General features: G+C 46.3%; 1 protein-coding gene across 5 annotated transcripts in view; it reads left to right on the forward strand.

Moving 5' to 3' along the window:
• The first annotated feature begins 609 nt into the window (after positions 1-609).
• Positions 610-17,156, forward strand: part of LOC147436042 (adenylyl-sulfate kinase 3-like) — a 45,259-nt gene continuing 28,712 nt past the window's right edge. For 3 of the 5 annotated variants that reach the window (XM_086488936.1, XM_086488939.1, XM_086488938.1), the window contains exons 1-2: positions 610-765; positions 851-1,446. In XM_086488936.1, the coding sequence (XP_086345062.1) occupies positions 1,014-1,446 (433 nt within the window). In that variant the 5' untranslated portion in view covers positions 610-765; positions 851-1,013. Of the gene's footprint in view, positions 766-850; positions 1,447-17,156 lie in introns of those variants that run through there. The other 2 variants (XM_086488937.1, XM_086488940.1) reach the window with 2 other exon arrangements.

A 17,156-nucleotide genomic window follows, 5' to 3' on the forward strand; every position in this document is an offset into this window, starting at 1 on the left:
TCCCTCCTTCACTTAGACTCTAGGACAAAACCCACACTTTACATAATTTTAGGGGTATTTTGGTAATTTTTCCTATAGATTATGTGGTGACTTGGAGCAAGTTTATCTACGCCAATGTAGAGTCTTGGTAGAGTGCCTTATTTGCATTGAGAATGCAAATCCATTTTTTATCGAATAGCAAAAGCATGTTGCCAATAATAATTGACTTAGAAAGGGCAATTGCATAATAGGGATGTAAATGGGTGAAATAGCCGCTCCTAGCAATAACGAGGGTGAATAAATGAGACTATCTTTCTAAACTCCTCCACCCATCCCTGGAAACCCTTTTTTGCATGTCTAGCGTATACAATACTTGAGTAGATGAGGCAATATCTGGCAGACAAAGAAACCTTAACTGAGCTAGCACCTTCCTCGCCTTGCACGCTTGTTGCCTAGCGTTGAATTAACAAGGATGAAAAGCGAGTTGTGGCATTCATTTCTCTTACCGAGCAGCAGATTTACGACTTTTAATGCCACCAATAAATGCAATGGGCCTTAGAACTTAGAACATTTTCAAAGCCCCATGTACTTCCCCTCTTTCAATTGGGACCATTGATCCCATGCTTTGGGACCTCGTGGCACTTAAAAGGGGAGGGTTGGCGATGAATATGTTTGTCACGAAAGAAGCACAGAAGCAATGGCCCACTTGAGTCTTGAAACATTACTAGCCTCCTTGTACATTGCACAACTTGAAGGTTCATGGGATCTAAAACTCGCAGCTTGAAGGTGAGCGTTTCCACCCTGCATTATCTGCCTCATCTGTCGTCTCTTTTGCATGGCTCATTCGCATTTCCTTCATGAAATTCTGCAGGCCTTTTCTGCAAATTTGCATCTGTTCAGATTGAAGTTTCTTGCAGGATTCCATAGTTAGCATTTTGCATGCTCCAGGGTGAATTCTGTTGTCGTAAATACACCCAGCGGAGTTTCTTTTCCATGGTTCGCAATTGCTTATCCTTAGACTTCAGCCGAAAAGCATGATCTGTTCCATTTCCAGTAGATGCTCATCAGAAAGGCACGCACTAGCTTCACATTGGCTCAACCATCAGCTAGCTGGTCCGTTCCTGTGTGATCGCAAGGGTTTTGGAGAGCACACATTCAGAAAGGTGGATGCCCTTAAGTCAGGTCTCCAAGGTTGGTTTTACAGCTGCAGGCTCAGCCCAACTGCCACAGTTCTTGCATGCAGGGGATTTTCTGCTCCTTTGACTAGGCGTTGTTATCACATTGGACGGAACTTCTGGATTCACAATTCTACATCGATCAGATTTTTTGAAGGATCCAGAATGGCTGGTGAATGTGGTTCAAATGTTGCCATGGAGGCAAGTTTTACAACTGATTCTTTCAAGGTGGACCAAGTAGACTCAGAAGTAGACTCGAATAAAGCAACCGATGCTACACCATCATTACCAGGTGAACCTTGATGATGCTTGTGTGCAAGTTATGTATCTTTGGTGCTAGTGCATGTGTATGGTTTCATTAATACCACCATCAGCATGGCAGCTAGAGCTTATGCTTGTCATCCATGTATGCTTAGTACAAAGAGAGAAATTGAGAGAATTTACGTCCACCGAGTTAAATGACAGGGATCAGTATCCACTAAGTATTCTGGATATGAAAATTAAACAACAGGTTCAGAATTGGGCTGAAAAAAGGTGAAGATGGTGAATCCTCAAAGCACCAGGAGGGTGGATGGAGGTCTATCTTGAAAGGTTCAAAATGCCCTGGGTGTCCAATCGTGCTATGCAAATCTGACTAGCTTCACTCCATCTGAGGTGGGGTGTTAAGATAGTATACACCAATGATGGGGGAAGTAGGGAACTCCTGAAGATCCTTTCAAGATCTGAGGGGAAGTATGCCAACCTCTTCTGAACAGAGTGGTGGTAGAAGTCTGGATCTACACAATCTCTCTTTGACTGGTCTGGGGTCCGGTAGCATGGTGCTCTTTAGACTTTGTACCTCTCAAACTCAGAGATTCTAAGCGTGTTGTAGTGTGAAACCGTTCGAAGAAAATGGGGAAGCCCAGTAACCGTCATGAGAATGACTGGAAGCCTGTCAATGCATGAACCTGTAACCCAGTGTGGCCAAGTGGCTAAGCTGTGTAAAACTCCAGGAAGGCGTAAACGTCCTCTGAATCAAGGAAAGCCAGACTAAACAGTCTGCACTGTAGAAGCTACCGTAAGTTGCAGCAGTCATCGAGAGACCGTACGGACCACCACCAGATGGTGTCCTGTCAGTAGGTAGGGTAATCCAAGATGAGGGGAAAGCCAGACTCAACAGTTTGCGCTTTGAAGGGCGTCTGAGAAGAGGTGTAATCAGACCAAGTTGTCTACACCGTAATCATCTTGTATGAAGAAGGGAAGCCAAACTGAGAAGTCTGCGCTGTGAAGATCCTCTGAGAAGAGGAAAGGCCAGACCAATCTGTCTGCACCGTCTTGTCTGTATCTCGTGCCTCCAATCCTCTGGTGTCAACCAAACAGAATCTGCGCCAACAACGCCACCAAACCGCATCTCGGTGTGGCTCTCAATGTGAAGTAGCTGGGAGTGGCCTATTGCCCAAGCCGGGGGACAAGTCTGCTGTAAGGTTATGGTGGGTGAGTGTAAGCAACTCTGAAGGTAGCAATCCAAATGATCAGGAGTGTTGAAGAGCAACTGCACTACCATCCAAGCCAAGCTCCGGGTGACTCCGGATGTAGGTGCGTAATGATGCCTGAACTCCCGCATCTTGCGGGTAAACTCTCCAAGAGAGTCCAAAGCATAGTTACCGGGGAACGCCCCCTAGCCCCCGTTCCGACGTTCCGGGGGGCAGTTCCCTTCCCGAACGTTCCGGAACGTCCCAGAATGTCTGACGTTCCGGGTGGCCAATGCAAACCGGAACGGCCGTTCCGGAACGTTTCGAAACGCCCCCGGACTGTTCCGGAATGCCCCTGGAACGGCCAACGGCTACAAACAAATTTGGCAAAAGTAAATGTTTGGGCTTCTTTTGAAAGTGTGCAAGGCCTCAAGGACTCATAAAATGCACCCCCCTCCCCCTTTCTCTTCACAAGCTAATCCTCAAGGCTCAAGCTCTCTCCCTCTCACTCTCAAGATCTCTCCCTCTCAAGACTCACTTTCTCAAGGCTCAAGGCTTCAAGCCTTCAAGCTCTCTTCCTCTCCCTCCCACTCTCTCAAATCTCTCCCTCTCCATCTCACTCTCTCTCTCTCTCTCTCTCTCATCATCTAGTCATAGCAAGGTTGAATGGTCTTCAAAACGAGTTTTTTGTGAGTATTAGAGTCAAAGCACTCTAATACTCCTTGTATTTAAACACAAGGAGCTAAAAATTGCACTATTTGGGTGTTTTTTATACCTCCCGTTCCGCGACGTTCCCGTTCTGGACCCCTAGCCGTTCCCCCGTTCCGCGGGGATCCCGTTGCCGTTCCCGTTCCGCGTTCCGGGTAACTATGGTCCAAAGCACTGAAGTCCCACTCCAATCTATAGATCCCAGCAATGAACCCGTCTAAGAAGAGATTGAAGATCCTCTCCCTAAGTCCATGTAGATGCTCCTGTGTAAAGCAAGTGATCTGACGTGTTGAGGTCAAGTGGTAAGTGTCTGTCCACCAAAGATGGTGGTGTCTTCTCTGGTAATGTTGGAATCCCATATGCCATGAGCATGGCCATGTCACAAATTGCTGACGTGCCGAAGCCCTAGAGAATGGAGCCAACTTGCAGATGCCGGCCGAGGGGCCTAAGCCCTAAAAAGAACAAGTAACAGAAGAAGAAGTCCTACCAACTTATGGGGACCCCGTCCGATGGGGCCCCAAGTGACATAAAGGATTAAAATAAAGCAAGACCTACACAAAATTGCGTAGCAGCTGATGACGTGGCAACTATACGGAAAACCCAGATTTCACGTTGGATTGTTGACGTGGCAAATTGTACGGATTTTCGCGTTTTGTGCTGATTGCTGATGTGGCAGTTGTACGGATTTCCGCAAATCGCGTTTGCAAATTTTGGCGCTTTTTGGGCCAATTGCTTTTGAGTTTGAAGCTTTTCACTGTAACTGCTTTTTAGGCCAAGGGCCTTTAAATATGAAGCTAGGGCTCATTCTTTGATATGCTTCCTGGAGAAGGTGCAGAGTTTGGAGTACCGGCTTGTACTGAGTTGATGCAATATAAAGAAATACCGAAAGGGGCGCCAATGTTTGGGGCCAATACTCTTTGGGATGGAATTCTGCCACTCCATGTCGCGTGTCGTCTCTCTCTCAGTTCAGTTGTTATTGAAGTGCTAAAAGTTTGTTTAGTCTGTTCTTTTCTATTGGCATGTGGTGCCTGTCTTGTGACAGTGGTATGAGAGCATCATGTGTGTGCTTTTCTGAAAGCATACTGGTCCCACCAAAGAGCAGAGAAAGCAAGATCGCACTTCCAAAGTTCATTGAAATTTTTAGCTTCGTGCTTCGACCCCAACAGACAAAGCAAGATCGCACTTCCAAAGTTAATCATTGGAAATTTTAGCTTCATGCTTCGACCCCGCACTTATTAGCCACTCCCATCCTTTCTTCATTGCGCATCGGGCGCGCTCCCTGCAAAGAATTGATGCATTGAGTGAGCGTCATTGCTTATGCCGACGTCGACAAAGCTTGGGGGTATCTATGATTCAGCATCATGTGCAACTTTTGTAAAAGGCCTCAATGGAGAGAATCCACCCTTCGAGATGGTGACAAGATACAAGTTGTCGGGTAGGTTTTGGGCTAGGTGGTAGTGTTTGTGTATGATAAATGGGGCTAGAGCTACAAAGTGTATGGTTCTCCAATCCACGGTCGGCATTTAAACTCAGTGAGGTTGTTGCTAATTGGACTATTTTCTTATTTTTAATGATTAATTTCTTTTTATGAAATTAGGATATTTTAATGTGTACACTATGAACTGTTAAAAGATTGTAGCTACAGGAAATGCCATCAGGAACGGACAACTCTGATGTGTCATTTGATGGGTGACGGTAAACATCTCGAAGGAGTTTCCGTAAGTTCGGTGGAAAGGGCCGGGTTACGAGTGCCTTTGATGCGTCACATGATGGGTGACGGGTGCATCAGTAAGGGGGCATCCCGTAGGCTAAGGAGGAAATTCGAACTGAGTAAGAAAATATGCGTAAGAACGCAAGCACAAGAATAAAGATGTGTTCAATGAAGCTTTTTACGAAAAGCAGGAACAATCGCGGGAAGGCAGACGCTTTCCCGCGAGGAATCTATGTTTGCATTGCATTCGTGTATGTGGTTGCATCCAGGGACGCCTGGGAAGTGTTGTTAAATGCATTGGTTTTAACTTATAAGGTTTTATTGAGTTTTTGGGTAGGTTCAGACCAATTTTAAAATATGCCAGCCGCCCACTTAATAAGTAGGCAGCCACTTAGAAGATAAAGCAACAAAACCAGCTAGCAAATTCTCTCTCCCTATTTCGGGTAGAACAGCGTTAAAAAAAAAGAAAAAAAGAAAAGTAAAAAAAAACGGCCGCGATCTCTACGCGAGCAGTGCTTTTCCCGCGCAAGAACGACAGGTATCTATTGTGGATTCGCCATACAAATTGTTGTCGCGTGTTTGTGTGGTTTGTTTTGCAGGAATCTCCCGTCTTACGGGAAGGCCCTTCATGGGAAGTACGGCTTCACGCCTAAGTTCCTTACGGGAAAGTACGGCTTCGCGCCTAAGTCCCTTACGGGAAGGAACGGCCTTGTGCCCAAGCCCTTTACGGGAAAGCACGACCTTCGGGTCTAAGATTACAGAACGGAGGGGTTTCCTCGGGTTCTCGTGCTTGTATAAGAATTCTCCCTGAATAAAAGAATACTCTTAACGAGGGGGGGACCAGCCCATCTTCTGGTCCCCAATATTGTATCGATCTTCTCCCTTCTCTCACATTTGCAAAGTATTTTAATTTTCAGATTTTCAAGTGCTCGTGTACGCTTCTGTTTTGTGACAGTGGTATCAGAGCTCGGACTCCTCTCTTTCTCTGAAAAGAAGGACGATTCCGGGAAGAACGGGAAGAACCATGTCGAGCCAAGGGAGAAGCGTTGAAGAGGAACTTCAACAAGTGCAAGCTCAGCTTGCGGAGTTGCAACAAATTTTACTGTTGCCGGACGTCCAAAAGCTTTTGGGCGGAATGAAGAAAACGAATGGAACTGATGCAGCCAAGCATCCAGACAACACTGTTGGCGTGAGACCACAGGAGGCAAGAGAAGAAGCCCGTGCCGAGGTGCACAAAGGATCTTCGGATCGGAATGAACGGCCTACTTCAAGGAAAGGCCAGGAAAAAGCGCTCTCTCTGCTAGACGAGAGCAAGGACATCTCTATCTCATCTCCATCTTACTCTCCTGATTATACTTCTACTTCTCGATCATCTCGTCAGAAGAAGGAAGCAACTACTACCGCCACTACCATACATCAACCTAAAGATAAGCCTCGATTCAAGAAGCAAGGTCGCAAGTCTCAACATCACATGAGAGTCTTCAAATCAGGCGACAAGGACATCAAGTTCGACACCTACAACGGACGGAGAGACATCTCCAAAGCACTGTCCTTCATCAGACAGTTTGAAGTTGCCTTTATCAATGGGCACTTCACAGAAAAATCCAAATTATGCCATGTGGGGATGCACCTCAAGGAAACGGCAAGTAATTGGTGGTTAGCCAAGATTCTGGAAGGTTCTCAGGCCAGAACTTGGGAGAGCTTTAAATCTGAATTTTATGAACAATTTCTTCCGCCTGACTTCGTGCAGGACATACGGAAGGAATGGGACTGGCTTACCCAGAAGAAACATGAAAGAGTAACGACTTATGTGGACAAGTATTGGTCGGTGCTTCTGAAGGTCACTCCCTTCATGAAGATTGCCGACGAGGAAAAGAAACGAAAGTTTGAAGCGGATCTCCAACCGCAGCTTCGAAAGAGTATGAAGGTGTATCCGCATGATACTCTTCAGAGGATGATGGAGTCAGCAATCATTGCTGAGGATTTGCACTCAACTGGGACGCCCAAAAAGATGTAGCATAGCACTTACTGTGCAAGACAAAGAGGGGTCTACGATGACCAAGGGGGCCAAGGAAGAAAACGTCCTCCATCTAGAGACGATGATCATTCTAAGAAGCCAAAGGGCACTGGCAAGCGAACTAAGTACCTTTCTCCTACTCAACTTCAAACTTTCAGAGAGGAAGGAAGATGCTTCTACTATGGCGAGAAAGGACATATGAAACCGGACTGCCCGCTAAAGCAGCAACGGCAAGAGCAAGCCTCTACGAGGCAAGAGAAAGCAAGGAAGGAACCTGCACCACCAAGCTCGAACTCCATTCCAGATGTTCAAGGAAACACAGAAATGGAGAAAGGGAAGCGTCAACTTCTGAAGGGCTGGGGGTCTTTAAACAACCAACGAGTACTGATTCTTTATGATTCAGGATCCACGGATAACTTCATCTCCCTGGATACTGCGGAACGTTTGTGCCTCGCACTGGCTCAGCTTGGCACACCGGTTACATCCGGATCGGCATTCGAGGGGTTGACAACCAATGCAACTCCCGTGCAAGGACAGCTCAATCTTCGGATTGGCGAGTACAAGGACCGCGAATCATTTTTGATGGCACCCATCGAGGGATGTGATATCATCTTGGGTATGCCATGGCACTTTCACATGACACCTATTCCTGATTATGTGGAAAAGACCCTCACTTTTGATCATGGGGGTAAGAAATAAAGATTCAAGTTGATGCAGGAGATTGGCAGTTCCCAATTGTAAGCCATATCTCCATGAAGAAGTGTGTTTCTGCTTACTTGATTTTTGCAAAGGATAAAACTAGTAGGGACTCTCTCTCTAGTTTGGAAATTAAGCGTCTTCAATTTATTGAAAAGTACAAGGATTGTTTCACGGAAACACTTCCTGATGAACTCCCTCCGGTACGCTCGGAAGATCACCGGATAGATCTCATACCGGGTAGCTCGCCTCCCAATCAACCCCCTTATCGGGTGAGTCTTGCTCAGCAAGAGGAAATTTTGAAGCAAGTCAACGAGCTTCTGGAGAAAGGGTTAGTACGGCCAAGTGCTTCATCCTACTGCTCTCCAGTTTTACTGGTGCAGAAGAAAGATGGCACGTTTCGAATGTGCATAGACTATCGGTCTTTAAACAAGATCACAATCAAGAATCGCTTTTCGATCCCTCGGATTGATGATATACTTGATAAGTTGCAGGGTGCAAGTGTCTTTAGTCGCATAGACTTAAAGAGTGGGTATCATCAGATACGCTTCGCCCCTGAGGATGTCCATAAGACTGCTTTCCGCTCAACCTTTGGACTATATGAATTTTGGTAATGCCTTTCGGCTTGACCAATGCCCGTGCGACATTCAATCGCATGATGGACCGCATTTTCAGCCGTATCGAGCTTTTACGGGAGTATTCTTTGATGACATACTCATCTTCTCTAAGTCAGAAGAGGAACATCGGAAGCACTTGGACTTAGTGTTTCAAGAATTGCGAAAGCATGAGTTGCATGTGAATGCAAAGAAGAGCGAGTTCTTTCTCTCTGAGATACACTATCTCGGCCATATAGTCTCTCACAATAAAGTGAGTATGGATCTTGCCAAGATCCGAGTGGTAGAAGATTGGCCTATTCCCACTACGGTACATGATGTACGTAGTTTCCTGGGATTATGTTCGTATTATTGAAGGTTTGTTCGAGGATTTGCTCATGTAGCAGGACCACTTTATGACTTGATAAAGAAGAAGATTCCTTTCAGATGGGGATCGAGACAACAAGGAGCTTTTGATCGGCTCAAGTACTTGCTAAGCCATGGACCTATTTTGATAGTGCCTGACTTAAGAAAACCATTTGAGGTTCACTGCGATGCTTCAGGCGATTGCATCGGAGCAGTGTTAAACCAAGAAGGCCATGGAGTGGCCTACGAAAGCAGACGGCTTAAGGATGCAGAGTTGCATGCATCAATCTACAAAAAGGAACTCATGGCTGTGATTCACGCCTTATCCAACTGGAAGCACCATCTTCTAGGAGCGGATTTTGTGATCAAGACTGATCACCAGAGTTTGCGGTATTTTCTTACGCAAAGGAAACTATCTGAGAAGCAGATGAGGTGGGCAAACTTTTTGTCTATGTTTCACTTCTAGATCCTTCACACGGCTGGGAGTAAGAATGTGGTCGCAAATGCATTGTCTAGGCGGCCAAGGGTGAATGCTATCACTTCGGTGTATCACCAAGAATTAGAAGCACTACCGGATTTGTATCCGAATGATCCAGATTTCTCCACCATTTTCGGAAAGCTACATCGTGGAGAGAATGAGTTTCCCTATTCCATTCGGGACGGTTCTCTCTACCACCATCAAGCCATATGTGTGGCGGAACCATTAAGAAAGAAGATCATGGATGAAGCACACGCTTCGCCTTATGCGGGTCATCGGGGTATTCTCCCTACGACCTTAGCAATGGAAAGATATTTCTTTTGGCCTAGCCTTAAAGCAGACATTGATAAGTATGTCAGGGAATGCTTGGTTTGCCAAAAAGTGAAGTATGATCGGCATAAGACGCCTGGGTTGCTACAACCTTTGCCTGTGCCTAATGAACCTTGGGAAAGTATTGCCATGGACTTCATCATGGACCTCCCTAGAACTCAGACTGGAAATGACGCGATCTGGACAATTGTGGACAGGTTTAGCAAGCAAGCACACTTTATACCAGTCAAGAAAACGATCAAAGTAGATCATATGGCTAGGGTTTTTCTAGCACAGATCTTTAAGCATCATGGAATGCCTAAGTCTATTGTGAGCGATCGAGATCCTCGTATGACAGGAAATTTTTGGCGTGCCTTGATGGATAATCTTGGTACGAAGTTGAATTTTTCATCTGCCTACCATCCTCAAACGGACGGGCAAAGTGAGATAGCCAATTCCACAGTATTGGATATGTTAAAAGCTTATGTGTCAGACCGGCAATCTGACTGGGAGAAATATTTGCCTCTTGTCGAGTATGCGTATAACAATACCATACACTCATCGACGGGGAAAGCACCTTTTGAGATTCTTTATGGTAAGCCTTTGCTTCCACCCATGCTTTTAACAAAGGATAAGATCTTTGCAGCAGATGAATTTGTCCGAGATTTGGACACCGCCTACGGGCAAGTTAGGAGAGCTATTCTACGCTCTTAGGAAAAGCATAAGAAAGCTGCAGACAAGCACAGGAGGAATCTCGACTTAACAGTCGGATAGTTAGTCTTACTCAAGTTTGAGAAGGCAAGACTTAAGAAACAAGCGTCTCATAAGGGGAAAGTGGTAAAACTTTCTACCCGTTATTATGGGCCGTTTAAGATTACTGAGCGAGTGAATGATGTCGCTTTCCGATTAGAGCTACCGCCTAATTGGAAGATCCATAATGCTTTCCATGTCAGTTTACTCCGGCCGTATGTGGGACCGCCTCCAAGCCAGCCTAGCGTTGAGGAACCTCCTGAGGTCGAGGAAACAGAAGAAATACTCCAACCGGAGCAGATAGTAAGTCATCAGGAGCGGTCTCTCAAATCCGGAAAGATAACACGGAAGTATTTGGTTAAGTTTAAGAACTATTCGAATCTAGATGCTCAATGGATGACGCAGGAGGATTTAGCAGCTTATCCCGAGATACTGGAGGTATATGTCCAAGCACTACAGTTGAGGTCAACTGTTTAGAAGCCAAAGGGATGTTGCTAATTGGACTATTTTCTTATTTTTAATGATTAATTTCTTTTTATGAAATTATGATATTTTAATGTGTACACTAAGAACTGTTAAAAGATTGTAGCTACAGGAAATGCCATCAGGAATGGACAACTCTGATGTGTCATTTCATGGGTGACGATAAACATCGCGAAGGAGTTTCCGTAAGTTCGGTGGAAAGGGCCGGGTTACGAGTGCCTCTGATGCGTCACATGATGGGTGACGGGTGCATCATTAAGGGGGCATCCCGTAGGCTAAGGAGGAAATCCGAACTGAGTAAGAAAATACGCGTAAGAACGCAAGCACAAGAATAAAGATGTGTTCAATGAAGCTTTTTACGAAAAGCAGGAACAATCGCGGGAAGGCAGACGCTTTCCCGCGAGGAATCTATGTTTGCATTGCATTCGTGCATGTGGTTGCATCCAGGGACGCCTGGGAAGTGTTGTTAAATGCATTGGTTTTAACTTATAAGGTTTTATTGAGTTTTTGGGCAGGTTCAGACCAATTTTAAAATATGCCGGCTGCCCACTTAATAAGTGGGCAGCCACTTAGAAGATAAAGCAACAAAACCAGCCAGCGAATTCTCTCTCCCTATTTTGGGTAGAACAACGTTAAAAAAAGAAAAAAAAAGAAAAAAAGAAAAAAAAAAACGGCTGCGATCTCTACGCGAGCAGTTATTCGTGCCGTGGCCAGGGAGCTATAAAAGCACCACATGCCCTCACTCACGGGAGGTACCAACATCAGCAAGAGAAGACTCTGCCGCAAGAGATCGCGAGACTACGAAGCACGGAAGTCGCTTTTCCCGCGCAAGAACGACAGGTATCTATTGTGGATTCGCCATACGAATTGTTGTCGTGTGTTTGTGTGGTTTGTTTTGCAGGAATCTCCCGTCTTACGGGAAGGCTCTTCACGAGAAGTACGGCTTTACGCCTAAGTCCCTTACGGGAAAGTACGGCTTCGCGCCTAAGTCCCTTACGGGAAGGAACGGCCTTATGCCCAAGCCCTTTATGGGAAAGCACGACCTTCGGGTCTAAGATTACAGAACGGAGGGGTTTCCTCGGGTTCTCGTGCTTGTATACGAATTCTCCCTGAATAAAAGAATACTCTTAACGGGGGGGGGACCAGCCCATCTTCTGGTCCCCAATACTGTGTCGATCTTCTCCCTTCTCTCACATTTGCAAAGTATTTCAATTTTCAGATTTTCAAGTGCTCGTGTACGCTCCCGTTTTGTGACAGAGGTCAAAGTTGAGAAGCGACGAAAGAAATCGTGGAGCCGATCAATGTGACTTGGTGGGAGTCGTCCCTTATTTTTGAAAATCAAAGGGAAATGAAAAGGGGTTTTTTGAATCGTCTGCAATGAGTGGGCGCATGGCCTGCACGTGAAGAGCCGCCTTGGAGAAGGGGGGAGCATACAGAGCATGGGCGAGCAAGGGAGCGGGGGATGAGTCGTAATTAGCAGGAGCCTCATCACAAAAAAAGGGGAAGAGCAGAGCCGGCGGGCTGCAGCTGGCACGTACCTGGGGAAGGGGTGGGCAGCCTGGAGAGCTCTGTAAGAGAAGAAGGCTCAAGAACGAGGGAGTAGAAAGGGGCGTCGGCCCATGAGAGGAGGGCTGCAGAACCTGCAAGAAGAGGAGGGGCTCTACAACGCAGATGTCACGTGACACATCCAACCCTATGTGTCCGTGGACAAGCTACAACATGACGAGGGTTCAGTTCAGTCAAGTCAATCTAGAATAGGAAGTAATTTGGCACCGAGTCTGTTTGCAGACCGTGCATGTCCATACACTTAGATTAGATGCATATCCTCTCTGGTTGCACACAACATGACCATCACATTTCCATAAGAACCCATCAGGAGCATTTTTATAGTGCATAGACCTATTTTCCCTATTTTTGACATTTTTACTTATTTATTACGTGACTTTTGTTGGGAACTAGGTAGGGCAATTTTACTAAGATAATATATAAGCAAACCAAAGCTAGCACTTTCCGGCAGATGAGGCAGCAGGAGCAGTGCTCAACAGGCCAAGTCTCAACAAGAACAAGAACCCCTCTCAGCAAGACAACCTCCCCTTCATGCTAGCGTTTTTCCCTCAGCCCTTGGCGAATTTCAGCAGCATATCAGCGTTTGGATCAGCCCTTAGCCTGGCGTTTCCAGCAAGGCCCTTCAGCAAGCAAGTGCCCAGCAAGATCAGCTATTTCACCTCAGAAGGCCAGCGTTTTGTTCAACGTTTTCAGCCTTGCTTCATAGCATTTTCAGCCTTGTGCCTTGGGCGATTTCAGTAGGTAAATCAGCCAGCAAGTGGCGTTTCCTACAACAGCATTTCAGCCAGCAGTCTAGCGTTTTGGAACCAAAGCAAGGCAGCGTTTTTGCACAGGTTGTCCAGCGTTTTCAAGCCATACGAAACAGCGGTTTCAGCCATAGAAATTCAGCAAGCAGTTGCAGATTCAAAGCACTCAGTTTTCAGCCTTAGCATCGTCCTCGTCGTCCACTCCGTTGGCATCAACATAGCAAGCATTTAGACTCATTGCATCAGCCATTGTACCAGATTGTGCAATCAATAGTAGACCACTCTCGCCATCGAGAGTGGGGCCCTTGGAGGAGGGTTTTACGTCTTCCCCGGTGTCGTATTCTCTTCTCTATCTCTCAGTCTTATGCACCTTCACGCACAGTGTCCATTCACTTTGTTTGTGTCCATTGCACTCTCTCATTAAGAACGGAAGGCTCTCCCTTCCGTAAGTAAATGGAACCTTGAGCACAGTTCGAAGCACTCATCTTGAGCAAAGTTCAACATTCATTCCGCTGCACCGTACAACTGCAGAAGCTTGAAGGAAGCGGCCATGGCGTGAGAAGGAGAAGAAGGTAGAGAGAGGACTCTCGAAGCCAGGCTCGGCAAGAAATTAGGGGAGTGACCAGGGCTCATCACCATGCAAGCAAGGGCCGAGAAGCCACTCAGAGGAGGAAAAAGTTGATCAAGCGCTCGCCCCAAGAGGTAGCTGACAGATCAGAGAAGGGAATAGCAAGCTGATTGAAGCAACCGGCTCGATCAGAGTAGAGCGAGCTTGGGTGAGTAAAGAGGTCGACGATGGAAGGGGTGCTACAAGCCACATCGTCAAGGTGAACGAGCCAGTCAAGGTGGGGACCATTAAAGGCCGCAAAAGCTCACTGGCTACCAAGTGTGTATGTGGGGGGGGGGGGGGGGGGGGGGGCTTGTAGGAAAAAGGAGCTCTGAATTGTGCTTGAAGGGTGTTACAGAAGAAGAGCTACAGGCCAAGGCAAGGTGGAAGACCTGAGGAAGCCATCAAGCAGGAATCAGTGGTCGAGGGAGGCTCTCTAAGCCAAGACTCTGCGAAGGAGATTCGGGCCATAAATTGAGAGCCATTAGTGGTGACAATTGTGCCAGAGTGTACAAAAAGAGGAGTGCATAATATTGGGGATAGGAGGGCTTCCTGTTGCAAAGGAGTTGGTCAAGGTGTTGAGGATTGGTAAGGAGAGTTAGTGCTGCAGAGGAACTGCAAAAGCAACCAAGAGAGAAGGGGGGCTTTGGAGCACGAGCACGGTGGCTATAGAAGGCCGCAGGTTATTTGGCTACAGAAGGAGGGGCTCCTTGGGGCTCCTTGAGGACTGCTGAGGGATGCAAAGAAGAAATATTTCCATGGGCCGCCCTTGAGTGGCCGACTGCAGGAGCTGTTGGAGAGTTTTCTTCAGGTTAGGGTCTCTAGTTGGATGGGGCAATTTTCAGCTATGAAGTAACATCTGCCTATATTCTCATGCATTGAGAATTTATTTAAGGCGTTCGTTGTACATCTTGTCTTCTAGTATGCTCGTGCTATTAAGCATGGAATTCAGTGCTTCACTGTTCTCTCAAGAGCCTTTTGGTTGCTTGCACAGTGCTGGGCAATGCCAATCTTTGGATGTATGCTCTTGGCTATGGTCTACAACTAGCTATTTGACTAAGTTTGCAAAGAATTGATGCATTGAGTGAGCGTCATTGCTTATGCTAAGTCGACAAAGCTCGGGGGTATCTATGATTCAGCATCATGTGCAACTTTTGTACAAGGCCTCAATGGAGAGAATCCACCCTTCGAGATGATGACGAGATACAAGTTGTCGGGTAGGTTCTGGGCTAGGTGGCAGTGTTTGTGTATGATAAATGGGGCTAGAGCTACAGAGTGTATGGCTCTCCAATCCACAATTGCGCTGACTGCTGACGTGGCAGATTTTTGTAAAACACACTGACTTACTGATGTGGCAGTCCGTACGGAATTTCAAAAATTACGCTGGCTGAATTTTGGTAGCTTTTGGGCTACAATTCCTTTTGAGTTTAAACTTCTGGGGCTTTGCTTTTGGGCATCCCTTGTAAGAATAAATAAGTCCAAGGGCCTCATTACTCAAAGCATTTTGACGCAGAGTCTGAGTTTCAGTGGACTCTTGTACATTGCACACAAATTAATATAAAAAGAAATACCGAAAGGGGCGCCAGTCTTTGGGGCAATACCTCTTGGCACGGAACCACGCCGGGCCGTGTCGTCTTTTGTGAACTGTTTTAAAGTGAATCTCTGCTGTGTCGTGGTAGAATCTAGACTTGGGGTGTCCAAGTTTGCTACAATGGTAGAGCGCAACCGATTTCTCTTTTACTAGGAAATCCGATCCTTTTCTTGTGACTCTTATGAATTCCAACAAGAATCAGTCGACTTCTTCTGCATCTGCTAATGCGGAAGGAGATCACGAAGAAGATTTTGATGACTTAACAAAGGAAGAGTATGGGCCACCTCGGCCTACTCTATTGCCAAATTGGCTTTATCTGACAGAAAAATAATTCTAAATGAATTATTGGATTTATAAGTGAGGGTTTTCTCGCTTGGAACACCAAGGAAAAATAATTCTAAATGAATTATTGGAATTTTAAGTGAGAGGGTGTTTCTCACTGGAGACATCCTAGTACAGAATATTCCTAGTGCGTCATTCAGAGTAATGACGGGAACATTGTGAAAGGGAATATCTGTAAGGCCACCAGGAACGGGTACTTATGATGCGTCACATCGGATGGGTGACATGGAGCATCGGGAAGAAGTATCTGACCATCCGGGAACGGACATCTTTGATGCGTCATAGGATGGGTGACATAGAGCATCGTGAAGGAGATTGATCATTGTACCGTAAGTTCGGTAGGAAAGGACTAGGTGATGGGTATTCTTGATGCGTCACAAGGTGGGTGACGGGTGCATCGGAAAGGGAATATCCATAGTCGGGAGGAAATTCCGAACTGTGTTAGAATTGTGCACAAGGAAAAAGCAAGCACTTGAATGAAGATGGGTTCAGAGGAAACTTTGAGGAAAAACAGATGCTTTTTGAGAAAGCGGGATTGCTTTTCGGGAAAGCACATGCTTTCCCACGAGGAAGTCTATGTCTGCATTGCAACTGTGCATGTGATTGCATCCAGGGACGCCTGGGAAGTGCTGTGAAAGCATTGTTTTTAACTTATAAGGTTTTATTGAGTTTTTGGGCAGGTTCAGACTATTTTTAAAATACGCCGGCCGCCCACTTAATAAGTGGGCACCATCTGATAAATAAGGCAACAGATCAGCCAGCGTTTTCTCTCTCTCTTTTTCTGGCAAAACAGAAAAAAAAAACGGAAAAAAAAAAAACGGCCGCGATCCGTGATCTCTACGCGAGCAGCTATTCGTGCCTGTGGCTAGGAGCTATAAAAGAATCACATGCCCTCATTCAGAGGGGAGGACCAATCTTTGCAAGGAGGAGATGCTACTGCAGATTTCAGCCGTAAAGAAGACGTTGCCGGTGATGCCCATGGCTGCCCCATGTGTACCAGATGTCACCAAGACCCAGTGCGCGAGTTCCCTCGCGATGAAGTGCCTACGAAGGGTGTTTCCATCGCGACAAGTTGCTGTTTTTCTCTGTTTTCAGCCCATAAACGTTGTAGACGGGGCTGATTTACAAGAAGGAACCCGAGAACACACCTCTTTTGTGTGTAGGATTGGAAGAGAGGATTTTCTATGGAGAGATCTCTTCCGGGGAATTGCTTTTTCGAGAACCGAGTTGCGGTTCGAGCGTCGAGACTTTGAAGGTAACGATTTTCATGTTCTGATCTTTGAGTATTTGATTGCAGGTGTACTTCCTCTTCGTGAGGGAGTAGGAGCAGAGGAAGGCATGAGCCTTTGCAGGAGAAAAGCGCTCTGAGGAACTAGAGCCAGATCAGCCCAAGGGTTTCGTACCCGACTTTGGGAAGTAGATCCATGGATCAGAGAGAGGTAGTCTCTCAAGTTGTGATATGGAAGTTGGGATTCCCAAGTAAGGACTTCGTGTCTGGGAAAGCAGAGTTGTTCTGCGGGAAGAGGACTCTGGAAAGAGAGTTACAGGGATGCCATGCCCTGAGTGTGGAAGGTGAGATCCAGAGGCG

Source organism: Adiantum capillus-veneris, chromosome 18 (genome assembly GCF_014529385.1).
Source record: "Adiantum capillus-veneris isolate H3 chromosome 18, ASM1452938v2, whole genome shotgun sequence".
NCBI classification, from domain to species: domain Eukaryota; kingdom Viridiplantae; phylum Streptophyta; class Polypodiopsida; order Polypodiales; family Pteridaceae; genus Adiantum; species Adiantum capillus-veneris.